Below are 26,662 nucleotides of genomic sequence, written 5' to 3'. Positions count from 1 at the left end.
ACAAACAGATCTACAGAAAGGCTAGTAAGGCTGCTGCTGATAGTGGTTACTCCCATTTCTACTTACACACTGTGCCTGTTCTATTAGCTATGTTTGATTCCCACGTCTTTTTAAAATGGCAAATCTTCTCGGAGCACACTGCACTTCAGCAGGTGGTGCCAAGACTTATGTCCACAGAAATTTTGATGCACGTTTTTCTGAAGTGATTTGCAAAAGCTCGTGAATGAACACACTGACTTTGTCACTAATGTCATATATTGGTAGCAGTAAGAGGTTAAGCTGCTTTCATGCAGTGTGTGAAAGGAAATTCTATATTAAAAGAAGAATATTATTCTCTGGAAAGCAATTGTACTGCTTGGACTAAACGAGTCTCTTCATAATTAATTCCTGCAGAGAATATAATTCCTATCTAGACAAAAGGAACTAGCTTTATAGTAAAGGATGCTCCACAGTGATTACACCGTCTTGTAATTAAATATGTTTACAATATATCTTGTACTTAGATCTTCTAATGAGCACCATACTGCATCAACAGGATTTGAATCCAGGACTCTCCAAGTCTTTCTTCAGCATTGCTATCCCTAGGAAATCACAACCACCTTCTTTGCTCCCGTCTCCTCAGAAAGAGCGAGCATTAAAGCTTCACTGAGCATTAGACTTCACTGCTGCTTTTTCCTCCAGTTTAGTCTTGTCCTATCAAGACTCTCAATCAAAATATATACCTGAAACAGAAGGCTTGGATCTCTCCTTGCAGAAGATCCATACACAGCAGAATTGGTGACATCCCATTCCACAATGACAAAGATCACACAGATGAGAGGACAAGATGGAGATCTCACTGAAAATACCATGTGACCACTGAGGGGGATGGGGGTGCCTAAATCTAGACTTTACAACAGAAATGAGAACATGGAGGGGAAAGGAAATTAAATACAGACATTGGCTATTGTTCATATGCTAGAAAATCCATGAAATAAAGAACGAAAAGTGATCTGGAATATATATTATCATTCCAAACTATAAGATTCCCAATAATTGTAATGATAGCAGAGGTGAATCGGGCATTTTTGAAAAATCATGCTCTTGATAATGTGATACATGTACAAATAGTTATACAGCTATTAACTTTATGCTATTAACTACTGGCAAGAACAGTGGTAGAAAAGGGAATCTAGAAATATCACTATCCTTTTCTAACTACACTCTAAATCTCTACATAAAATGTGATAAACAGCATTCTTCACACAGTAGCAAATTTGCACCTTGGATTGGAAGTAACTCAGTTTCTATCGGGCAGTGCTAATGTGGGAAAATTAGGCTTACGCTCTTGGCAGCACTAATTTCTTCTAGCTAACAGGATGAAATTGTTTCAGATGCCAATAACACATGGTGAGTTCCCATTATGTATTTTTCAGCAAATCCAACTAATTAGGAACTAATTACGAGTTGTGGTAGCACAGTAAGATCAGGTTCTGATAAACTGTCATCTTTGTAGCTGTGAAGATTCTACAATTAAGCCTTATTTTATTTTCTCAAATTCTGGCAATGTCTAAAGGTAGAGCTGGAAAAAATATCCAGAGGACTCTGTCTTCTGTAACCTCCATTAAAAGACCCCTTCATAACAAGATTAATCCCCCCTTTTATTTTTTTGCTTTTTTTGCCCTATCTAAAATACAACATAAAATTGTTCAACCCTGTACCAAGAGAGACTAAGTGACTATTTAACAGTTTACACCAATTACAGGATCTTACTGTTTCTTTGGCATGGTTCTGCCCTGTCCCACACCAGCCCTACTCCCCTGCTCACAGTCTCCCATGTTGCACTTGGACTAAGCATTCTGGAATAGGACCTTTGAGGGAACTTCTTTCTCTCTTTATAGGAAATGTAGCAGAGAGAAAGTCCTGTTCCATGATTAGGTTCCTGCAAAGTACAGTCTACAAATAACCACATAAGGCCCTACTGTGCTAAACTCAAAATATGATGCAATGTTACTTCAAGAATATTTTAAGCAAATAAGACAGGTGCAAAATATGCCTCAAAGTTAGCTGTATGATTGAAGCAAATGCCAGTTTAATTTTAATCCTAAGTGACTTGATTCAAAGAGGGAATGAGCTACTCTGGGAACAGAGGGATGTGGAGGTTTCTCAGTTCTTGGCAATTAAATGCTCAGAACTGACGGAAGTGAAATAGTTATGGACCATATCCATGCACATGATACACATCTAGTCGACTACAAGTTTTGCCTTTGTGCTTCTCATATGTTTACTTGACTCCTACATGCAAACATTGACATCTGTCAGCCTCATCCTTGTGGATATTAGGAAAACACGTGCTCTCCTCTTCTCAAGAGAAGATAGCCTCCATAATTTACATACAGTAGCATGTGCATCAGAAGGCTTCACAAAGACCTCTTAGCAAAAGGTTTATAGGTTGCAGGACACATTCACAGAGGTTGCAAGTCACAGGACTTTGTTTTCCCCCAGTTCTATATAGTTGCAGTGTCGCCTTCTGCAATGCTCCCCAAATCACAGCTAGGTAAAGTTTCTGAAAATTTTGCTAACAACTTTTGCCTCCTGTTGATAAGGTAAACACAGAAATTGTCACCAGCAGATAAACATCCCTCATAAAAGTTGGTTGGGGTTTTTTGGGGGGGTTGTTTTGTTTTGTTGTGTTTGGGTTGGGGGTTTTTTTTGCGACTGTTTGGGTTATTTTTGTGACATGTCAATATCTTGTAGCCAGACTGCAATAGTAGAGGACTTTTGCCCTAATGCTGCTGATGGTCCCCAGGTTTTACCTTCACAGCATGACATACCTGAGGGGTGCTGCAATACCACTTTCATCCTGTTCAGTCTTATGAAAAGCCTGACCATGAAGTTAAAACTTAGAGAAAATAGAAACAAACTTGCTCAATAGTGTTTTTTTTCTTGCATCTATATTCATCATCTGATTACTACAGTCTCATTTCATAGCCTACAAGACCTACAAGAATGGATAACAGCTAACACAACAATTGTTTTTTGTCCCTAAACTGCTCGATACTCAAACTAGAAGCACAAGAAAGGAAATACCAACTGTAACCCTGAAAACTTCACTTAGACATCAAATTTGCAGAACACTTAATTTTTCAGTGAGTTACAGACTGTGTAACCTTTATGAGAAAGCAGCTGAAAGCAAAACTGTCATCTTGTCTGGATGAAATTAATTGATTTTACCTGTTCTAGAATTATCTAGAATTAATCCATCTAATATTTAAACTATCTAGTAAAACATTAAAAAAAAATAACTAAATTATAAATTCAAGTACTTATAATGGTAAAAGGAACTGACTTAATCAATGAATTCATCTAGTTCAACCCTAAAGAGCCAAGAAATGCTACCAATCTCGTAGAAGAATGTCCATTCATAAAGCCAAGAGACATAAAGCAATGACACTCAAACTCCTTAGGTGCTTAAGAGCAGGAGAATGGACATTTGGGTTATGAAATAAGTTAATGGACTTTTGGGTTATGAATTAAGTAGGATCATACTGTTGCAAAACAAAAGTCATGAGATTATTTTTAATTTGTTGATGTGTGGAAAGTGTTTAGGGTTTTTTGTTTGATTAGTTGGGCTTTGTTTGGGGTTTGTTTTGCTGTTTAACTTTTTCAGGACTGAAGTGTTGTGCATCATCTTTGGCACATAAATACAATCTGGACTTCCCTGGGAAATTGTCACAGAATGTGCATTGATAGATCTTCCTTTATAATGCTGAAACCAAAATATCTGCATCGATGTTTGTGTTCTCAAGAACACTCTGAGAGAGACTGACACTACACACTCAGTTCACTTTCTGTCTAGTTTGTAGGAGGTGCTCAGTGAGGTGTCAGCTCCCAGGCATTGCTCAACAACTCCTAAGTTTACAGGGAAAGTTTATGCCCACTCCTCAGCCCTATAGATCCTACAAGAGGAGAGGAGTATGACAACCTGCCAGGTCATGCTTCAGCTTCCTTCACTGGCAAGACAGTATGCTCAGAGGGATGCTCTGAGGCACTGTTTTGGGAACAGGAGCCTAAATTTCTATTCCAAAATTAAATGCACTTCCAATAACTGAAACTTGTCCAAAATTTTTCCAGGACTATGGTCTTCAGGGAATGCTGACTTTAAGGGACCAAAAACTTTAGTAAATAAGGGGGTTTTTCTAGAACAGGTCCAGATGGATTGCTAGAATATTCTATTTTTATAAACATTAAATATAAAAGGAGAAACCTCGCCACAAGAATACTGATAAGAATTCCAAACACTTTGTTTCTTCACCTTAAAAACGTGTAGTGCCTACTTAGTTGTCTGAAAGTCTTGGGAAACAGATGAATTAATTTAATCAAATCAGTGAAAATCTTTTGAGAAACACGAGTGCTTTTAAGGAAGCGGAAAAAAAAAAAAAAAAAAAAAAAAACAGACAGAAAGCCCAACATTACATGACCAAAAAGTACACTAAAGTTTCTTTTCCATTGGTGCATTGCTCTTTAGCTTCAGAGACTGAAGGATGAAAAACATTCCCAACATATATTATTAGCAGATTAAATTTAGTTTCTGCTGATACTTTCAAAGGATTGGGTGAATAGATAGTAGCATTAGTATTATCTAAACCCTCACTCAGACCTAGGACTCAAAGATTAACAGCTGCAGATTTTATGACATTTCTAATTCAGGGATAAATTGTATTTTCTAGAATTGGAGGCATAGGTAATATCCTAAATTCTTAGGAACCATTGACTTTACAGGAACAGACTAAGAACTCAGGACCATGAAAAGATGAAATTAGATGAAAAAAAATATGAGGAAAACAGGATAAGAATCTCATCTGCAAGGAGGAACAGAGCTTTGACTCCTGCAGACAGGGCTGCTGTGAGGTAGTAGTCCTGTTTGTTTTTATTATATTATCGCTTCTGCTTTCATTGCACCAAATAATTTTGACATGATGCCACAGCTTCCACAAAAGCATACCTCCACCATTTACCTGATGATTAGGGCACGTTAGGGGAAAATGTGGTCAGAAAAGGGAAGAAAGAACTGAAGGAAGGAATTTTGTATGTGAGCAGATGGGATAGTGCAGCTATTTTTAAATAAGAAAGCACAGGTCCTATGCCTCATTCTGAAAGACAGCAAGCTTCTATTTTCAGGGGAAGATTCCAAGTAATTTATTCTAAACAGAGAAGCATATCTCCTATAGTCTTAAGCAAGGTACCAAAGTTACATTTCTGTGTTCCATCGCTGTGGTAGGCTTCCCTCTTCATAGGCAGTTATCCAGTCTCATTTGAGATACCAGATTTTCCGTGCTCACCAGATAGGGGAATTTAAGCACTTCACATCTTGAATTCTATTCTGGGTGCATTTACAGGTGAGATTCTTGCTAAAAAGCCTTTCTTAGGCTTTCTTTATATACCTAAAGAAGTTCATACTATTAATTTTATAAACTATATGCACTCTTCTTTCCATTTTACACACTTGCACTCACATGTTGTATCGTACCAACTTGATATTAAGAATAAGTAGTCAACATTAAAAACTGGTTTGTTTCCTTATATTCAGAAGCATAGCATGTGACATTAATAAAATAGAGTCAGTTACATCAACATTTCTCAGGGAAGGAAGAATAAATAGATTTGTGGTAGAATGTTACATGTATATATATATAATCATACACATTAAATATTTTAGTAACATGAACATGTTACTTATTTAGTGAACATAACAACCCATTGAAGTTAGCAGTAACTGTTGCCACTGCTACAGAAGATTCCTTCGGTAAGTACCCACTAAAACTAACATTCGGAAGAGAAATATTTCTTTGATTCCTTTGAAAGAGCAAAAAGATTACTGACTGGAATCAGATCTGTGTCTATAATTTAGATTTATGTGTAACTGGAGAAGACAATCTCCTTTAAAATTAACTTTCACTGCTTCATTTCTTTACTCACACCCCTTTATTTTCCTGCAATTGAGCAGGCAATAATGAATGGGAATAACAATAATACTTTGTCCACAGCAGTGATTTCATTCTTTTATCTGCCCCTTTTCTTTTCATGTAAGAATGCCAGTCCAGCTCAGATCACCAATGCAACATTGTTCTGCCTTCTCTTCTCCAAAACACAAAACTTAAGGTTATGAGAAATAGCAACGCAATAAGATACAGAAAGAAGGTTAAATCAAGTAATTCCCTCTTTGAAAATTCTATTTTTCCTAATTCTTCTTCCTTTCCCATAATTACGACCAGTCTTCTGTTTCAGCCCTCACCTCACTTCCGTTTCAAATCCTAATCAGTCTAGTATTGCTTTTGCTTTATTTATATCCTTCTTTCTCTTTTCTCTGGTGTACCTACTTTCCCTCTGTAGGTAAAAATAAACACATGCACCTAAACAAGTTAAAAAATTATTTTCTTACTACTGCTGCTACTCAGAGCACCTTTCTCTGGCCTTTCTGTATTTTCCATTGCCTTTTCCATTTCTATGCCTTTATCTTCAAACTGAGTCCCAATATCTGACTTTAGTCCTGCTTTTTTTTTCCTTTTTTTTTATTTCAAATCACCTTTGCTTTGTGATCTGTTATAACCTTGCTTAGAGCAGTTTGGTTTTGATCCCAAGTGCTAGTCACAAATACCTTTGTGGCAGATCAGGCTCTCCATTGAAGGAACTCCATGCCAGCATCTAATTATAAGTTACAGTAAAAGATGAGCTAAACCAAGACTCATTTTCTATCCATCCATTTCATGTATTTACTGAAGATTACTCCATGTTTTGAGCAATAGGTGTTTTAGACCTATCTTGTCTGTATGGGCAGAAAGAGGAAGAAAACACTCCTTTCCTTGGGCAAAGAGTTAAATGGTGTTGGACATCTTCAAAAGGTATCAATACATAAATACAGATGCTATCAGTAACACCTAGATTAGACTACCCCAGAGACTTCTATCTTCCTCACTTTGGCCACCCTTCTCTTGCACCTTAGAACACCATCTGTGATTGCACTTGTCCATGGCCAAACAATCACAGAATCAGGAAGGATTTTTTTTCAGCCACACTTTCATTGTTCTTTCACTCATATTGAAGAGGGATAAGCAACACAAACCTAAATCAGCTGTCATTTGACCAAGGAGATACATATTTTTGCCAAGGCTAGACTGTCTCTTCTACCATCTGAGGTCCTCAAGCAACAGATGGCTGAGAAAACAGCCAGGCCACAAAGCGTGTACAGAAAACTTCATCTCCAGGGTTAAATTCAGCTAATACTCTCTCGGTCATGAGTACTACTGAAACTGTCAAAGGCAAAGGTTGCTTATCATGTGACAGTTTAAGAACAGATTTCTTTCAATTTAGGTATAAAATAGCAAGTTCAAATATTCCACACTCGAACAACAGCAGTTGTCAGGCCCCACACGTGCACTAGATGGGATCATGACACAGAAGGATATAAATCTACATTCTTCAGATCATAAATCAGTCAGACTGGCTGACTGACCGCAAACAGGATGCCCATAGGACTGGGCTATTTTCCAGCTGCCCCATGACGAGATTCTCCTGGTGTATTCAGCACTGTGAGAACCAAGCTAATGGTCTGATTCTGTTGGATCTTCTTGTGTTATGTTTCAAACTGTTGAATATGGATATCCCAGGATATTAAAAAATACACAGTTCCAGTGTGCTGAACCTATACAACTCTTTCCTTGACAGATCAATACATTTCCCACCAAATATTTTATTTCTGAAATAATTTTTTTAAAAAATTAAATGCATTTGAAAACAACTTGCCTAAGCATACATTTGAGGTAGACAAAGTAATTTTATTTCATGTTTATTTTTTGATCTATATAAAAAAAAAAAAAAAAAACCAAGCACCCTATGAGTTTTTTACTTTAAAATGAGGGGAAAACCCTATAAGAAGATCAGATCTGGGGTACAATTTTTACACAGACAATTTCCAACATAAATGCTAGTTATTAGGTGTCATGTAGAGTCAGGAGTTGCCATGGAATCCATTTGCTTCTAAACCAGCTCCTCCTGCTGGAATACTTTCCCATTATTATTTCTTTCAGTAGCACAAAAGGAGCTGGCTTACAGAAGAAATGTTATTTTAGTATAAAGTTTCTACTGTGTCTGCAATCAGACATGAAATTAAAATCTAAATTTAAAGCTATATTTCTGTTCAAGTGTAAAGCAACGTTACCGTGGTCAGAAGAATGAAATCATTGTAGACTTTTTATAGATTCAGTGAAGCAGAGAAAAGAAATTATAGCTGAAGTCTTCCTTTCAGCTGTCTTCCCATAAGTGAAAATAAAAGTCATATCTGATGTCTACTGTTTACATTTTTGCTACATTATTCTCCCATTATGCTTAACTTTTCACGTTTTCATACTAGTTATTCTGTGCAACAGCCGCCTCATTAGCAGCCTAATTACTAATGTCCTGGTACACAGAACAGTGTGTGCATGCTGAACACTGGGGGTTATTAGGCCAGTGAACTTACTTGTTGTGATGGCAGTTTCAATAGATGGATTTCAGAAGAAAAAATATAATCATGCCTTCAAACTCTTGACACGCCAATTATTGAGTTTCAATTCTTTTGTATACAATGTACTGCAGTGAGACTGGAGGACAATACTGGAAAGAAACCAGCAATATTAGAAAACTATGTCAGTGATTTGTAGCTTGGCATGTAAATACTTATTATTAATATTATTGTTTACTATAGACATTGACTAGCATTGCATCTGGAAGCCCTAAACAGAAACAAGATCCTATTGTGATCAACACTGTATGGAGATACACACAGCCCTTGCCTCCAAGAGCTTATATTGTATGGTCCCAGCCTTGTAAACTGATCTGGGTCAATAGATTCTTGCACCCCTGTGGAGTCCTCCAGCCCTCCAAGGCAGTCAGAGCTTCCTGCATAACCTTCCTATACGGAAAAGTGGCAAGCAAGCTTTGGGTGCAGGGAACCTGTACCTTTCTAATCCATTCCTTTCCTACTCTTTAGCAGTTGAACTCTGCCCAGACTTAGACTAGTTCACCCTCTAATCCAATTTCTGACCCTTATTTACATCTCTCCGACTCAAGAATTCTGGTCCTGCCAGGGAATCAGAGGAAGCTCTGTGTCAGGCAATACCATTCCTTCTCCAGCCCTAGGTTTTCTAAGGTCCCATAACTGCAGATAGACTTCTGCACCCATGGAGAGGTCTATGGTACCTCTCAGGAAGCTCCTCAGAGTGCAACAGACATTGGACAGCCACTACCCTTAGGAAAGCAAAAGAATATAGACAAGTAGGCTAGAGACAGAGAATCCTTTGCCCTGGAGGGAAAACAGAAGGGTCATTGGAGCCCTACAATGAATAGAAGCAGCCCAATGTCAGTAAACAATGAGGGCTGAGCTGTGGGGTCAGGATAGTGATCCGCAAGCTAAGGACAGCCAGGACATTCAGGCAGGACCCTCACTAGCCATGACCTGCCCCACATTACCTGAGTGAGGAGAATAAGGCTGGCATGGGGATGGCAGCTGGGCTCAGGGCAGAGCCAAGGTCATTAGACAAATCCATAGTGGCAAGGCAAATCCAAGGTCAAGGTGGGAAGTCAGTCTGTGGGGTCAGGGTCTAGGTCAACAGGGTCCCTGGTGTGGTACAGGCACTGGACACAGAAACCCCTATAGCCTGGCTCAGGTAAGCACTGAGGGCATAGTGGGAAGCTGCCAGGTGAGGCTGGTTGGGGCTATTAAGGCTCCCTGGTGCACTCAGGGACCTGACACCCACAGTCTTCTCATTCTTCAGTATGGCTGCACTGACAAGTGGTTGGGTTCAGCCATGCACCTGGAGCATTTTGTGCTGAAGCCAAAACTAAAACCAGACTGCAATACCTCCTAAGGTTTTGGCACATTTCAAAAATGTGGCATTGACATCACCAAGCTATTGCCAGATCAAAGAAATGCCAATTCCTTGTTCATCTTACCAGCTAAATCATACAGTCAATTACATAGAGCAAGTAAGCCCTTGGACTTCCTCCTTCCAGCTGCAAGTAGTGGACACTCCTCAGGAGAGGCGCTGTGGGGAAAATGTCCTTTTAATAGGCTCTAGCTTCAGCTGGTTACATCCAGCCATCACACTATGTAAATGGAGTCCCACCATCAGTGAACAATAGAAATCAGAGTTTAGACAAAACATTTCAATAGTGAGGCAAAACCTAAATAAAAAAATATTAATTGTGGGATGTGACAAGCCTTGAGAATCACCCCTACCCCTCAGCAACAGATTTAGCATGATCTGAAAGAGGCTGAAGCTGGATTCAAGATTATAAATCTGGTACTGTTTCCCTATGCCCCCGTCCAATATAAGCAATTGATCCCACAGTGTTTTCCTCGAAGGCATCATCTCCTCTACATCATTTCAAAAGAAACCAGTTACAAACTCGTTCATACTGCAGTTGCAATAAGGCATCTATTCACCACATGGGGAACTCAGAGGACAGTAGCAACAGGCTTGCAGAGCGCCCAAATAATTCAGAAAATGTTAAGCGACAGAGACATTCCCAGTTTAGTGCACAACGCTCATAAAAGCAATTAAACTTGTAACCACAAACAAGTGAGAGTAGACCAAGGAAAGATCCTATTAAAACTCATGCAGAGAATGCTTCCCACCTTGACTTCCAATAAAACTGTAAGCATCATGATGATTATGATACACACCAAGTAGAATGGGCACCAGCTCCAGAGCTGTCAGGCAGCCTCACATGCTGTGTCCCTCCTTTTTGGTCTGATCAAGCCTATTCTCTGAGGTGACAGGAGGCTGAAGACAAGAGTTTTAGAGCAGCAGAGGGGGGTAGTTCCTCTTGCTATTGATTTCATCTGAAACGGGCATGTGTTATTTCAAAGCGAAGTGTGTCCTCAAGGCGGGTTAAACTGCTCTCCTCTGCTGAAACAAAGCAGTGATACAAGCCTATTTGTGACCTGTTAATTATCAGGTTGATAGTAAGAACAGACTGTGGAATGGATCCCACTATTTTAAGCATTATTCTTTGGGGTGCTGAAATTTAAACAGGCTCCTGCTGACAGATTTTCCTCCAACTAATGAAATAACTTCTTTGCTAATCAAAGCCAGGCCTTGGGAGAGGAGATTTTGGTGATAGCCAGGGTTGGAGGAAGCCTGACATAGCTCCAGCTACACCAGCAAACCTGAACAAGTGCAGATTTCATTCTGTACCTGAGGCCTGAGGGACCCGAGGAGGGTCCCCTTGCCATGAGCTCCTCTGGCTTGCCTGCAGCTGGAATGTACCTGGGCAAAGCTCCCACGAGGACGTTCCCTGTTTGGAACTGGGAGAGTGAAATCCAACATAGCATACGGAAGCACATAAAATACCGTGAAAGGGACATTTCATCCCCATCACCCCCTTCAAAGCTCAGACAAGTTCAGACGCCTCTCTGTTTTAGAGGTGAGGGCGGCAAGGTTCCAGGCAGGTGAACCTACAAACTGGGAGAAGAGTGGGGGGAAGAGCACCAGTGGTCGGCATTGTATGGGCCCCTCTCCACTCCTCGTCGGACCCCCTCGCGGGAGACACTAATTGGGGCGGCAGGACAGCTCTGGGAAGTGCAGTGCTGTGCGGGGCGGTGGGCACGGGGGGAGCTGCGAGGCGCCGCTTCCCGCGCTGACGCCAGCGGAGCGCTCGTGCCGCGGGATGGGGCGGGCGTGGGGCGCTGTGGATCCTGCGCCGTGGGAGGGGAGGTGAAGGGAGGGAAGGCGAGGGCAGCGTGGGGTGCCGCTGCCGAGCTCCCAGAGAGCCCGCAACCGAATAAAGCCGTGGGCAGCCGGGAAGCCTCCCCCGAAATGCTGCAGGGGCTCGGCGGGGCGGGAGCGCACCAGCGTCCTGGCTCTGCCTTCCCAGGAAGAAGTGCCGCGGGGGAGCGGCGGCAGAGCCCGGGGCACCCGCCCGGCTGCGCCTCTGGGGCAGCTGCCGCCATGAGCGCTCGGGCCCCCGCCTCCGCCAGGAGGAGGGAGTGGAATAGCGCCGTGGCGACCTGAAGGGGAGAGGGGTCACACGGGCGAGCGAGCCCTGCGTGGGGGTGAGCTCCGGGCGGCGCAGAGAGGGTGCGGGACGGCCCGTGGGGGCAGCGGGGCGTTGGGTGCCGGTCTCGGGTCTGCCTCCCGCCGTCGGGCCAGGGAAGCCCGGAGCAGGTGAGGAGGGGCCAGGACCGCCCGGACCGCCGGGACTGTCCAGGGTAAAAACATACGCCAGTACAGCAGAAAGGATATCAGAGCTAGGCAGAACGTCTGTGAAGGGACAGGGAGGGCAGCAAGAACTTTCTGAAGTTTGTAATTTCATCCAAGTTCCAGTCCCGTGTACTTCCCGAACCTCTAATCCCTGACGAAGCATTTCAACTCGGTTCGGGAGTTCAGTGTACCAGGCTTCTTTGGAAGTGTAGAAGGCAAGAAAAAATGTCCCTTGGGGTAGCTGTTACTGACCATGAAGTAGATTTTTTTTTAACCTTTCTTTATATTTATTTTATGTTTTCTTTCGCTGTTCCCCGTCACAGTAAGATAGCTTGACTTCCGATCATTAACAAGAGTGTATTCAAGAAGATAAGGGCTAAAAGGTACTGACCTCTGACTCCCCTGGAAAAATGAATATAAATCATCTCGTTACATTTATGCCAAAAACAATAAAATTGAAAGGAGTGCGTAGTGAAGTGTTCCTCCTCCCTGCAAAGCATCACTTAAAAAAATCCACTGATAAATCGCCAAAAATTGTTTGAAGCAGTTACCGAAAATAATGAACAATAATAGTGGTACAATACTCTAACTTTGCAATGTTTCAGTAATTATTTTTAAGAGCTGCGTTCGGAACCGCTTGCTTATATCTGAGACCTGGTAGCCAAGGGTCTGTTAACTATTTCCTGTGTTAAAGAATCGGCTTTCTCCTTGTCCTGGTCCCCTAAACATCCTAATAACATTAGCGAAAGAGTAGGAATAAAGCACCTAGAGCATGGTTTGTATCTTGAAGGTTAAGATCTAGATCAGTTAAAACATATTAATTACTTTTGAATGGTCTCAAAGAGCATTTGCCGTGTATATTTATGTCAATAAAACCTTGATGAGGGCACGGATGGAAATTCACATCACACTCCAATTCACCAGGGTACCCCAGTGCGTGTGTCTGAAGTTACTAGGTTCTGAAAAAACATCCTTGGTCTCCAAGCGTCCGTACTCTCCCAGGCACCCCCAGGGTTGGGCAAATGAACCGCGTCTCACGGACAGGCGATGCGGTGGCGGGGCGCTCCCTTTGGCCATGAGGGTCCATGCGAGGTCACATCCCACCTCTCGCTGGTTCAAAGAGGAAGGAGACTCAGTGTGTGGACATCTGTCTGTTACTAATACCAAGCCGATTTTTTTTTTTCTTTCAGCAACTGGGAGAGCGACCCGCGCAGTTAATTCACTAATACTGACCTTTTTAAAACGCTATCAAGAAAGCAATGTGTAAGTGATGTCTTATGTTTGAAAAGATTTTTCTCTCTACATAACAAATGGCCAGCTTATTCTTTAGAGGGAATTAGTAAATGCATCCAAATTCATAAACTAATGAATACATCAGAGTATCCCCGAATATGCTGGAGAAAAAAATGGATCTGATTTGTCCTATAGGAAAATGGCCCAGTAGGGTTTTTCTTTCTTTTTTTTTTCCTGCTTTGATTTGTACAGTTTTTACCCCTCCCCCTCTGAGCACACATACACATGCTCACTCACACATGCTGCGATATACGCTGCATATTGTGTCTGCCTACACAAGTTTTCTACTACGTATAGTTGGAAACCTGTCTATGAAACGCTTTGTTTTCACTCAGCCTTTCTTCAGATACACCATTTTATTATGCGCCTTTTTAAATCAAATTGCGCTGCAGTACCTATTTATTCAATCTTCCAGTATTATCTGTTTTCCAGAGCATTCTCTCACGAGAATAAATGCATCTGAACTGAGCACAGCTATCCATCTGCTTCCAGCGACCGGAGGGTCTCTATCCCTCCTGGAGGGGCCGCAGCAGCCGTGCGCTCCCGGGGTTCGGCCCCTCAGCCCGCAGGTGTCCGCTCCGCTCCGCCGCTGCGCTCGCTGCCTTGCACTCCGCTCCGATGCCTACTGCGCCGAGGAGTTACCGCGGTGCAGTCATCCAGCAGCGGTGTGTTCACTTCATTTGTTCAACAACATCATGCACTCGAGTCCCTTCTAGATAGACAGGCTTCAACGGGCTCGGTGACAGGGAGCTCTCGGCTCATATGAAAACTACGAGCTTAGCTACTGCGGGCTGCCTTTGCCTATACACCTGGAACAGAGCAGTTCTAGATCTGATCTCCGTTTTCAGAAGTCGAGCATTTTTGGCGAAGAAAAACAAGGTTAATGTCTCTGAAACGGCCGAATTCTCCCATCGTTCGGGGGCTGCCTCTTGAAATCTGCTGGGAAATGGCCCCAGCGTTCTGACCCCGCGCTGGTGGTTCTGTGGCGCGCTGACTTTGTCCACGTTTGCTGTAACTTCGAAAGCCGAAAAATTGCCCTTCGGCAGCCGGTCTTTTCACATCTTGTATTTCATCTACCGTAACATTCATGTATTCAAAATCTACACAGGGGCTCGTCGACCCCGAGCCTCCGGGCCCCGGCCACAGGGGAAACCGGTGCGGCTGCTGACACCCATACGGGCTGAGGGGAAGAAACCGAGTCCTCGGACAACCGCGAAAGCGGCTCCTCGGTGAGCTATGGTCTTCACTGGCGCTATGTGGGGTTGGTAAGGTGAATGCTCATGTCCCCTGGTATAAATTAGCAGAAGTGTATCCTACTGATCTATTTATTTTTCCCAAACCAAGGGTGTTATAAAAGACATTCTCTGCAGCTCATGTTGACAAATAACTGGTGAGCTACCTGACAGTGTTAGTCCAGTTGTTGCCCATATGTCTAAATAGCCTCCTAGAGACGACAGTGCCGTTTAGCAAGAGAATTACCTCAAATGGAAACCAGAAGGAAGAATTTTTTTTCTTTTCTTCTCCCCTAAACCCACTTTACACCTGAGGGCAGTAATACTCAGGGAAGATTTTTTAAAATTCAGTATCACTTTCCTCCACAGCAGCGATCGCTTTACAACATGACGGAGGGCGGAGAAGCGTGCGCTTTCCCCCCTCCCCTTTCTTTTTTATTTTTTTTAAATCCATACCTTCACTAAATGCCTTGCATTCGTATTTGTTTAACAAAGAGTCGCTTCGGTAAACAAGGCAATCAAAAGAACATTTGAGACTACGTGGATACATTTCTCTGCTGCTTGTAGACGCCTGAACACCCAAAGGAGTTGTTGAATGCCTCTCTTCCCGTCTTTCCTTTATTTCCCCAAATGAACACAGGGAAAGCTTTTAACCGAGGGGAGATTTAAGGTGATAAGCAACGAAAAGGCAGTCGGCACTGGAAGCCTGCGCTTTGAGCTGCAGCCGGCCGCGGAGCAAAAGGGATGGGGTGCTTCAAAGGCTATTTTATTTTTTTACTTTTTTTGGTTGACGTTTTTCTTCTTTCGAAAACTGAGACAGTTTAGTCTTCCTCGAAATACTCCTAGTGTTGCCTTGCCAGTGCAATTGCATTTTAAACAACTATTTTAGCCAAAGTCTCGCACCGATTGGTTTGGCAACTATTTCAGCTTTTTGAGAGTCCGTTATGATTTTAGGGAAGACTCTACAAGCCTTCTCCCACCACGCTAGGCGCTCTCTCTGCTCTATCTACTCTTTTCAGGAGCCAGGAATTTTTGGAGCAGTCTGGTTTTTAGAGGGTTTGTTTGTTTGTTTGCTTTGTGTTGTTTTGTTTTTTCCCCAGGGAATATGCGACATTAGGTATAGTCCTGCTTCCCGGGGAAAAAAAAAACAAAAACCCCACACTCACTTCGAGGGCAGTTTCAAAGTGCTTCTGTCTCCTGTTGTAGGAGAATTCGGGTTCGGGTCTGCGGTTTCTCTCTCTTTTTTTTTTTTTTTTTTATGTCTGTTCGTGGGATATTTCGGATTTTTTCCAGCGTGTATCAAGAAAACTAGTTAAAGTCTTCCTCCATCCTTCTCCTCCCGCCCTCCCGCACGACTCGGTTCAAGCTGTCCCACAGCGCATCAGGTTAAAGGTGGGGAGGCGGTCGTGGGCGCAGGAGACGTGACCGCAGCTCATTTCTCTCAAACAGGACCACTTGTTCGATGGGCTTTTGGAGTGGGGAATTTGGGGGAAGGGGGATGTGTAAAACTGCGGCGATCCTCACAACTCCGAGGTCCCGTGGGACCTCGGCCTCTCGTCTCCGGTGCCAAGCGGACAGGCGACGGCCAAAATACCCACCTTAACAAAAAAAAGCCCCTAACAGGTACGCGCGGGGGAAGGGGTGTGCGGGGGGGGGGCTGTGTGTCCGTGTGTCCCCGTTCCCCCCCGGCTGCGCCGCCAGGTCAGAGGGCGGACACGGGGAGCAAGGGGAGAGAGGGGAGGGAGATGCGTTCGTGTGACGTCACCGCCCCTCCACCAATGGGCGGCCGAGGGCGGGCGATGGCGGCCAATGGGAGGCGAGGCGGGTCCGTGAGTGGCACCGGGGGCGGGCCCTGTCCGGGGGGAGGAGACGGGGGGGGGGAGGTTTGGGGAAAAATGAAGTTGTGCTAAAAGGCTTTTAGCCATCAAGAAGTTATTAGGCATTTCTCAGCCGCAAATTAGGGATTCTTCATTAATACCAACCTCGTCCCCCTACCCCACCCTACCCCACCCCACCCCCCATTATGTGAGACGGAGAGCCTGGGAGCCGATAAAGGGGATGGGAAGGCGGCAATGTCTGTCTGCCCATCGGTGCGAGGAGCAGTGACAGGCGCAAACTTTTCCCCGTGCCATTAATGAGCCAATTAAAGAGTTGGGCTTCTCACCCCGGGAGAGCTCTCTGCAGGCTGCCGGGCTAAGGGACTGAAGGTAGGTAAAAAGAAGATCACAACCCACCACAAGCTGCCAGCCGCAGCGAAAAGCCGCAGTGATGTGCGGGAGCTAGGCTGTGGGTCTCTTCCCCACGGTGGAAAATGAGAAAAAAAAAAAAAAAAAAAAAGAAAAGATAATTTGGTTAGAAAAATGTGATGTTTGGGTGGATTCCGGCTCGGGGCAGGGCTGGGCAGAGCGTGCCTCCCCTGGCTAGCGTGCAGCTGAGGTAGACACCCCAGCCATCCCCCCGACCCCAGCCGGAGAATGAGGAGAGTAACCGAGAAGAGGGGAAATTTAAAAGAAAAAAAAATGGGGGGGGGGGGAAAAGAAAGAAAGAAAACAAGCAGAAATACTCCGCGATTGGAAATGTTTCTCCCACTGCGGGGCTGCCAGCAAGCAGCGCGGGAAGGTCTGGTCGCCCCTGCGGTGCCGGCCTGAGGGAGAGCGGAGGGGACGGCGCAGCCCCGGCAGCACCGAGACCGGTAACGCCTGTGCCGGGAGCTGGGGACTGGCTTCTGCCGCGGTTTCATTCTGGCCATGCAGTGCACACCTGGGCTGGGGAGTGCGAGGGCTGTGGGAGGAGAGTTCAGTGCAGGCTTCTCCGTGGGCGCGCTAGATGGGAACACTTTTTTTTTTTTTTTTTTAATTTCCCCTCTGGTGGGAGAAAATACTACACCCACCGAAGGCTGGTTGTTGATTATTTCTCGCGGCTCTGCTGCGGCGGTTTGTGCCGGCTCTCTCATTTCAAGACTGCTGTTGTCTTCACAGAGAGAGGCTCCCGGGAAGTCACCCAGCTTTCTGGGAGTCAGCTCGCGGCCGGGCGTTCGGCCCTCGGATTGACAGTGGACAACGGGAAGAAACGGGATTACTATGACCCTCTTCCGAGGAGCTCTGCTGCCCGCCACGAGTAGGAAAAAAGGCCAGATATATGTCGTTTGGTTGCCTGGTGCCTCAATTTTCTAGTGGTTTTTTTTGGTTGACTTTTTTTTTTTTTTTTTTTTTTACTCCAGTTGCTTGGAGTGCTGAGTTGCATTGGATAAATGCCTTTGCCATTCGACTGACTCTGCTTTTCAGAGAATATATACTTTTTTTTTTTTTTAAGAACACCTCTCTGCTCTTCAATACTTGTTTGCATTTTACACAACAGAACGGTTTCTCAGAGTAGTGGGCGCATTCAGAATCGCTGCCTGATGCTCCGGAGAGATGAATTGCAGCTGAGTTTCCCTTTCACCTTTGGATGAATGTCTGGAGTCTAAATTGTAGCAAAGAAGGGGATAAAAAGCACGATGAAAGAGAAGTCCAAAAATGCTGCCCGGACTAGACGGGAGAAAGAAAACAGTGAATTTTATGAACTGGCTAAATTACTACCCCTGCCCTCCGCTATCACCTCTCAGCTGGACAAAGCATCCATAATCAGACTCACCACCAGCTATTTAAAAATGAGGGTGGTTTTCCCAGAAGGTAGGTGAGAATGCCTATTCGCCTCTATTTTCATTCCTATCCAGGTGTCGCTTATCACTTTTACCTTAAAAAAGAAGATAAAACCGATGAGGTAGTGTGCTCGGAGACAGAGTGCTCTCCGCTGTCACTTTTCTCTGTTGTAAATACTTTCACTTTAGTTCCTATGACAAGTCTGGTTGGGGACTTACGATGCTTTTGTCAATACTTGAAGGCACTGAGCTCTGCTGCAAACTCGTGTTTTCTTTTCCCTTAGACTCCCAGTAAGATGTGCATCCCCCGCCAAGCACACGCGTGGCGAAAGAGGGAATGATTCACCCCTATTTATAGACATCCTGTGGGGCAGTTAGTATATGGGTAAATATTTACATAAGTCTATGCAAAGTCTTAAAGCCTTAGTTCAACTATCGAGCAAAGGTGCGGTGTACAGGTACAGGACACGCATACAGGCGTGCTCACACACACACGCTAAATAAATAAGTCAAGCACACCGAATCGCATCATCAATGTGCGGTGTTTCGTTCTGAGGATCACTAGGGCAGTTTGAGGGCTTTAATAGATCTCGGAAATTTTTAGCAGGAGTTTTGCACCCAGACATCCAACCCCCCTGTCCACCCAGTGCTGCAAAACCAGAGTCCTAGCCTGGGCCTGATTCTCCTCAACAGGCAAAAGTAAACTTCACGTTGACTTCCACTGCAGCAGCAACAGTCCGTCTGTCTAGCAAAAGAAGTCTTAAGCATCCTAAAATTTCTCGTGTCCTTTGCTTTTAAGTAGAATTAGGATTTAAAGCGACCATCTTGGGGCTTCTAAATCGGTTGCCAAGAAAAACAAACAGCACGAAGTTAAGAGAGTCAGAATAAAGTTTTTTCTGTGTTCTCACTCTACTGGTTTTATAGGGGAAAAAATAAAAAATGTTTCATGAACTTTTTATTTAAATCAACTCTATGGAATTCCATCTGTAAGAAAGAAAAAGCATAAAGAGTTTTTTTTTCTTCTCCCAATCTAATACAAAATTCGCTATAACTTTCGTTGAAAAGTGTGTGAACATAAGAAACAAGATAATACAGCTATGTCCCCCTGTGTTTTCTGTAGCTGTATCTCGACTCTGTTGGTCTGTACTTTTTTTACCAACCAAGAGTGTGTATATTCCCTGGTTTTGTTTTGCTTTAGTTTTGTGGAGGTTGGTTTGTTTGTCTGTTTTGGTTTGGGTTTTTGTTGTTTGTTGGTTTTTTTAATTTTATATTTTCAGATTAAATTGGTGGACCATTGGTATTAATTCTACTTTTTAAAAATAAATATGCAATGTGGCAGTCATTTGGACTGGGTGAGATAATTCCCCCCCTGCCCCAGGTTACTTATGAATGCTTATACCTAAAGTCCACAGCAGTAATTTCCAATTCAGTGTATCTTACCATTTCTTTAAACAATCTTCCATATTTCCGAGTCACTTCTAACCAAAGAAGAGGTTAAATGAAACCTTTAAAAATAATAATAATTAAAGCCTTCATCAATCCACTTTCCTCTTCTATGTGATCTACCACCTTGAAGATCATTATGCAGGATAGTCTTCTGTTTCAAAGGCGACCGAGTTGTCCTTTATACTGTCAGCGCATACTTTATAAAAATAAAGCTATTGCAAACCCTGATGCCCATGATGTTCCTAAAAGGATTATTAGCAATGATTTGTCAACTCCTGCGGTCTCAGTAGGCTACCTTTCTGCGTGATTTCGAGCAGGTCTCGTCAATTACTGGTGCCTATGTAGTGGGTTGTTTGATCAGAAGAAGCATATGGTGTTGCTTGTAGGCTGTGAGTAATCATGGGAAAAGAAGAATAGCTGATCCTCGTCCCTCGGTGGCAGCGCAGGATGCCTAAATGCCCTGGGGAACCGTGCGGCGAAGCGCGCCGGGGCCGCTGCCGGCCGCAGCAGATGCTAATTTGAGTGCGGAGACAGAAAGGGCGGCTGAGCGGGGCTCGGGGGGCAGCGGAGCCCTCGCAGTCTCATTAAAGGCAAACTGCAAATTAAAAAGAGAGGCAGCGAGCAGGCACGGAAGGGCTCGCCCCTGGAGGCGCTGCCGAGGGAGGCCCGGCGCCGGGCGGGCGGCACATCCACGCGGGACCACCGCCCTCCGTCCTCCCCCGGGGCCGTGCAGGGCCGCGGGCGTGGGCGCGCTGCGGGCTGGGCGCGAAGGCCCGACAGCGGGGCCGCGGCGTGGCGTGGGGCCGGGTGGCTTCTCCGCGGGCTACTTCGCCCTCCCACGTACTTCCCGTGGAGGCGGGTGGGCGCGGAGCGCGGCCCGGTCCCAGCCCCGCGGGTTTCCCTGCACTCGCCTCGAGTAAACACGAGCGAGTCGCCCACGATCGGCCTCCAGGCGCTGCGGCCGTGCGGGAGCCGAGCCCAGGTGATTTTCCCCGGGACCCCGGGGGAAGGAGTGCGCTCCGGGAAGCCGGCGGGAGCGGCTTGGGCTCCCGGTGCGGTGTGCCTGTGCTTGTCCAGCTGCAGCGGGGAGGAGGGAGGCGAGGAAAAGGGGTGCTATTCTGGTCTCTCAGTGTCCCCACTCAGAAACAAAAGTCATCACTTCGCTGGGAAGGGAGAACAAGGTAGTGTCAGTCGGGGAAATGACGCACGGAAAGGATAAGCCTTTCTGAAAGGAGGAGGCAGGGTAGGGATGTTGGATGGATGTAATGGGGGTCCGTTTGCTTGTATTTCTCCGGGGAGGAAAGCGATACAACTCATTGGGACAGACCGACGAGTTGGTCAAAGGGCTGGAAATCAGTAGCAGGAGACTCGGGAGCACGGCGAAGTATCATGCCGTACATTTAAAGAGATCTTGGAGGAGTCAGAATAGAGAACCGTTGTCTCCCTAAGAGCAAGCTGCACTTCCAGAGTAACTCACACCCCCTCTCCCCGGTACAAGAGTGAATTTCCATCTGCCCGGAGAGTGCTTGCATAGGGCTGATTGTAAATAATCACGTACAGAAAGATATACACTCCTCATCACCGCGCACACGCGGGGCTGGGGACAGGGCGGAGAGAATCGGTATGCGTTTGTCTGCATATTTTTATGTCTGAAAGGTCCCTATAGAGAGACAAGGTGGGTAGATTTCAGGTTCATTTTGGAAACAAGAGTTTTCTAGGAGTGAAATGCCGGGAGAATCACACACAGAATAAACACGCAAGGTTTTCTTCTCACCCCCAGATATCTAAACACAACCAATGACACTGGGCAAACTTGATAAACCGAGCAGAGATTTTCCAACGAGCTCCCTCTCGTAATGGCTGTGTAGTTCTCCCAAGCTATTGAAACGCTATTGGGTTGTTCTATCTACCTTTGATTTCACTTTATTACTACTCCAGCAGAATAAAACTGTCAAGAACGAAAAGTATTCAGTGGCGTAGGTTTCTCGCATCCTTTCGGTGCTCAAACGCTTCTGTTCAGGAGGAGAAAGCTATAAGACATATACTACTTTTCGGTGATCAGACAGCTTTGGAAAGAGTGAATATCTGCTAAATTTCTGTAGAGAATAGGGAAGATTTTTAAATGTTAGTCGGTTTTTGGTTTTGTTTTTTGTCCTTTTTAAAGCAGAACTTTTTAGTACATTGATTCGTGATTTAATGTTCATTAAAAATAACGAAACACTAACATTTCAATTTAACATTAAACCATTAATGATAAGTGACGTGGACACAAAAAATATGTGGAAAAATCTCCAGGGTGTCTAAGCACTAAAAAGAGTTTTCCTTAAGAAGGATCCAATCGCTATTACTGGTAGAGTAATTCTTCACTGACCCTCGGCAGTATCCAAAAGTGAAGGGGGAACAAAATTAATAAAACCCAAACAAAAAGTCCAAGTGGCACAATAAATACATTTTGTTGTTGCTGTTTTTCTTTTCTTTTTCTTTTTCTTTTTTTTTTTTTTAATTAGAAATACTTCAACGGTCTGATTCTTCTTACTCGGAAGAACGAGGAAAGAGGAGGGTTTGCAGGCTGTCCTAGTGAGGATGGATCCTTTTGGCGCGGAGGGACATTTGATTTTCAGGACAAAAGCAGAGGCTTAGTTTACATAAACTTTCGCCGAATTAGGATAGTTAACATTTCAATATTGAAACCCTTAACCTTGTTTTATTTTAAAGGGGGAAGAGATCAACAGGAAAAAAAAGTCTGTTTCCCACGTGGATAGGTGATTTAATGCTGTTTTTCTTACTGCAAAGGGAAATGATTGAGCATTAGGTTTCAGTGTTTATTTTCTTACAGAAGTTTTTCTCATTTAAGCTGCAGTTTACTCTCCACGCTGTATCTCTGTTTAATTCCAGGTTTGATGTGAACTTAAACTGTGAAGTGCAGAACTAAACTACTGGCATGATCGTTGAAAAAACCCCAGATTTATTATTAGAAAGAATACTTAGATAAGCGGGGCAAAAAAATCATATTTTCTTTGGGAACATGCGGCCATTTTCATGTTGGAGGATATTTTTCAACTTGCATATAAACAGCGTGTACATTAGTGCAAATTCTTCCTCCCCTTTTTCTTCGAAATAAGGGCTATTTGAATTTGCGTCTTCTGTAGAGATGAGTAAGTAGTTGGTGCTAGAAAACGTTCCTGATTTCCCCCCTCCCTCTCCAATTTGGGCATGGTTCCGTTTGTTTGCATTTCAAAGCGCAATTCCGTTACCCTGTGTGTGCCAAAATCCTGGTATTTCTTTCTAGAGTGAAACAGCTTCGGCATTACTTCCACTACCATTTTCTTAATAGGGTTGTTTGTTTAGTCAATAGGGCTTTTCCTTCCTGTTATTATTATTTTTATAAAGAAAGCGGGATGCTAACTTATCTGTGCTTCAAATGAACACATGTGATTTACCGAGACAATAAATCTTTACAAAACCTTGCTAATGGCATCTGCAGGCAGTTGGAAATGAGCAGCTTTTTTTTTTTTTTTTTTTTTAACATAGCTTATTCTATTTCAGCCCTCCGACGGCGACCCAGTCCCTCACAGAAACCTAATTTGGCCGAGATTTTGAGTTATTATTAACCACTGCCTGTTAAATTAACTGAGAAATCATCCTTGTCGGGCTTTAGGCGATGGCAGAACGGAGCGCTGGCGGCAGACGGTTTAATTAAATGGTTAATCGAATCAAGCTAATTCCTCGATAAAACATCCAGTTGCCTTTTGGCTTGCCGGTGACTAGGGCGTGCAGTTTCTGTTCCCCTGACTCCCGGAGCTGTTATTTGACATTTTCCCTGGACAGCGAGGGAGAATGACCATGTTGGAGATGGTGCCCGAACTGTTCTGCCTCATTGTCCCCCAAAAATTCCCGTGCCTCGCTTCTCCCCAGAGCAAACTCCCCGGGTGTTAAGGCGGCAACAGTGCTGGCGACGGGTAGTGAGAGGCAGGGAAGGTGCTGCTTGAGGAGTAAGGAGGTGACATGCCCGTTCCCGCTTTGGAGCGGCTTCTCTGGGCAGGTTGCACGAAGCCGGTGTCCGTGCCCGAGCCGCTCCTCCTCGGCCTGCCCAGCACGGTCAGGGCGGCTGTCGGGGCTGAGGGGAAGGGGCGAGCCCCAGGGCAGAGGTGACCGGGGTTCCTGCATCCCGTGCCCTCCGCGGGGTCAACATCCCCCTCGACACCGGCGGGCGAGGAGCGAACTGGTGCTCCTCCTTCTTTGATAACCAGAGAGCGGCTGTCAAAAGGGCAGAGAAAACGCGGCGAAACAAAAGCGAGCGGAGACGTCCCCGGGCCACGGCCTCCGGGAGTCTCCGGGTAGATCCGGAAGCGCGACGACGGGGTCCTCTGCCCGGAGAGGGAGTTTGGAGAAACTCCTGGAAGAGGAACGCGAGGTGGACCTGCTTAGACCCAGACTAGAGAAGAGTCCCTGCGGCTGCCCCACCGGGCCGGTGCCCAGCGTTGCCCTGCAGCAGCGGTCTGCCTCTGGGCGAGCCCCCTGAGCCTCTCCCTCTGCGCATCCACAGCAACAGGAGAAAACTCCCTGGATACGGGGGCTTCGTCTTCAAGCCAGTATCTACCGACCGTGCCCGGCTTCCGTGGACCTCGCCGGGCTGTGCGGGGTGGTGCGGCCAGACAGGGATAAGCCCCCGGTGGGGTGCCCAGGGGTTCCTTGCCCCCCGATGTAGCTGCTCTCCAAGTCTAGCCCCCAGAGAAGCGGGTGTGGAGCTCAAGATGGGCTCTCCACTAAGTGCTTTTAAACGGGGACTCTGCCGTTGCTTTCGCGACCGTGAATCCGGATTGTGCTGAGGTTTCATGATGGAGACTCCGTTGGGGAAATCGCAGTAACTGCTTTTAAAAGCCGGCAAACCAGCACAAAGTAGATAAGGGCTTGCATCTTCTGGCCACCCCACCCCCACCGGCCACCTCCGCCCCCCTTTGCTATTGCCAGACAAAGGAGGGGGTCTAGATGGGCTCTGCTCTGCAGATGCTCACAGAGGGACAAGTAACCCGGAGATCAACCAGGGCCAAGGAGCTGTCTCGGCCTCTTGGAGTCTCATTTCCCTGCGCCAGCCTTCCTCCGTCTTTGCCTAGATCAAATTAGAAATAACTGAGGAATCTCTTCCCCCTTCCGTGGCACAGAGGAGCTTCTTGCGACAGTATCGCCACTGGGTAGGGACGATGCCCACCCAGCCCCTGGTTCCATTGGCTGTCGACATCAAGGCTTGCATCAATCAAAAGATGAGGGGGAGGAAGGACAGGGCCAAGTCAGCCCAGCGCACCGGGTCTGGCCGTAAGCCCGGCGTGGGGGACAGGCTGGCGGCGCGGAGAGGCTTACCCAGTGCCGGAGGTGGGCATGGCTAGGTGGGGAGAAAGCATTTCACAGGGACCCGCCGGTGTAGTGAGCCCATGAAACCGATGGACACGCATTTTGATGTGGAAAGCGCAGTGGTTTTCCATTGGAAAATGCTGGGAGAAATGATGAGTCAGCACGATCCCTCTGCGTAGGTTCCGCGCAACCTAGGTGTAGGCAGCCGGGTAACGAGGTTGTTCTCAAACTAAGCGAGAACCTGGCTAAAACACCTTTATTTATTTTCTTTCTTTCTTTTTTTTTTTTCGCCCAACTTTCCCCCCTCCCCACCCCCCGTGACAGTAGACAGTTTCTTGTGGCACAAATAGTTTATTTTCTAATGAAAAAAAATTCCTTGAGTGGAAGAGATTTTTAGGTAGGAGCCTATAATCTATATTTTGTCAAGAGTATCAAATTCATTCTGAAATAAAAGCTCGATCCATTTATTTTTTTTTTCTCCTTGAATAACACAGCTGGATCATGCCTCGAGCTTGTGTTAGACGGTTACTCATCATTCATTCGCCAAGAACTGGTCTAAATGGTACCTGTGGGATTAGGTCAATTTTAGTGGATCTACTTCGCCTCATTTGGTTACTAATTGGTTTCTTGTTTTATAAATCGAAATCTCATTTTCAGGAAATTACAAAACCCATGCAGCCAGTCCATTGAGGTAATCCGTGGGTCGGGGGTATTTAAATGGAAATGGTTCTACAATGCATCAAGTATTAAGCAACAGGAAAACTTTCCCTCTATTTCCAAATGAAATGTGAGCTCGCTAGCTCCTTAGATCCATAATAGATACATCCATTCTAAGGCTACTTATGTAAATATGATAAACCAGACTGCGGTGGGGGAGGGGACGCAGGGGAGAAAGCAAATTTTATCTGCTGAGGTTAATGTGGTATATCTTCGAAATCTTCCAAAATAGATTATGTTTTGCTTTGTCTTCGGCCACTTTAACTGGGGAAATCCTTTGCCTAAAAACGATTTAGTTATCCTTCCGCTCACAAAGCTGCTTGTTTCTATTCCAGAGCTATTATGCTGTTGGCTCTCCAAATTACAAGAGAATCTTTAGATCTTGTTTCCAAGCGTAATCCTGAAGCAAAAGGGAGAGCTGATTTCCTTGTTTTATTTTAAATAGACAATCAAAGGATTTGCAGAATATTCTGCGGTAGGTCAAGTGCAAGAAATCACAGTTTGCCCCCTCGATAAAAGAAAACTGGATGTTAAAGAGAATAGACGGGGGGGAAAGGAATATTAATGGACGAGGTTTTCTCTTGTAATCTTTAAAACAATATTTAAGGGGCATCAGGAGAGGCCATCGATTTGGGAGAGGCTGGGCTTGACAACGAATAGAAAGTCCTGAAACATCTGGGGAGTACAAAGGATCATCTCGTGTGACAGGATTTCAAAAAGCCCGTTCAGGTAGACGAGTGAAAACGTTTAATTATAAACTATGA

General features: G+C 44.9%; 1 protein-coding gene across 2 annotated transcripts in view; it reads left to right on the top strand.

Annotated features, from left to right (window-relative positions):
• The first annotated feature begins 16,271 nt into the window (after positions 1-16,271).
• The window catches only part of SIM1 (SIM bHLH transcription factor 1), a 54,572-nt gene continuing 44,181 nt past the window's right edge, over positions 16,272-26,662 (top strand). The window contains exons 1-2 of one of the 2 annotated variants that reach the window (XM_027634005.1): positions 16,272-16,369; positions 17,725-18,417. In XM_027634005.1, coding sequence (XP_027489806.1) covers positions 18,243-18,417 — 175 coding nt within the window. In that variant the 5' untranslated portion in view covers positions 16,272-16,369; positions 17,725-18,242. Of the gene's footprint in view, positions 16,370-16,646; positions 16,954-17,724; positions 18,418-26,662 lie in introns of those variants that run through there. The other variant, XM_027634004.1, reaches the window with a different exon arrangement.

This window comes from Corapipo altera, unplaced genomic scaffold, assembly GCF_003945725.1.
Source record: "Corapipo altera isolate COAL_440 unplaced genomic scaffold, ASM394572v1 2b, whole genome shotgun sequence".
Taxonomy (NCBI): domain Eukaryota; kingdom Metazoa; phylum Chordata; class Aves; order Passeriformes; family Pipridae; genus Corapipo; species Corapipo altera.
The sequence above is the reverse complement of the archived record's forward strand: the minus strand, read 5'-3'. Positions and strand labels throughout refer to the sequence as shown.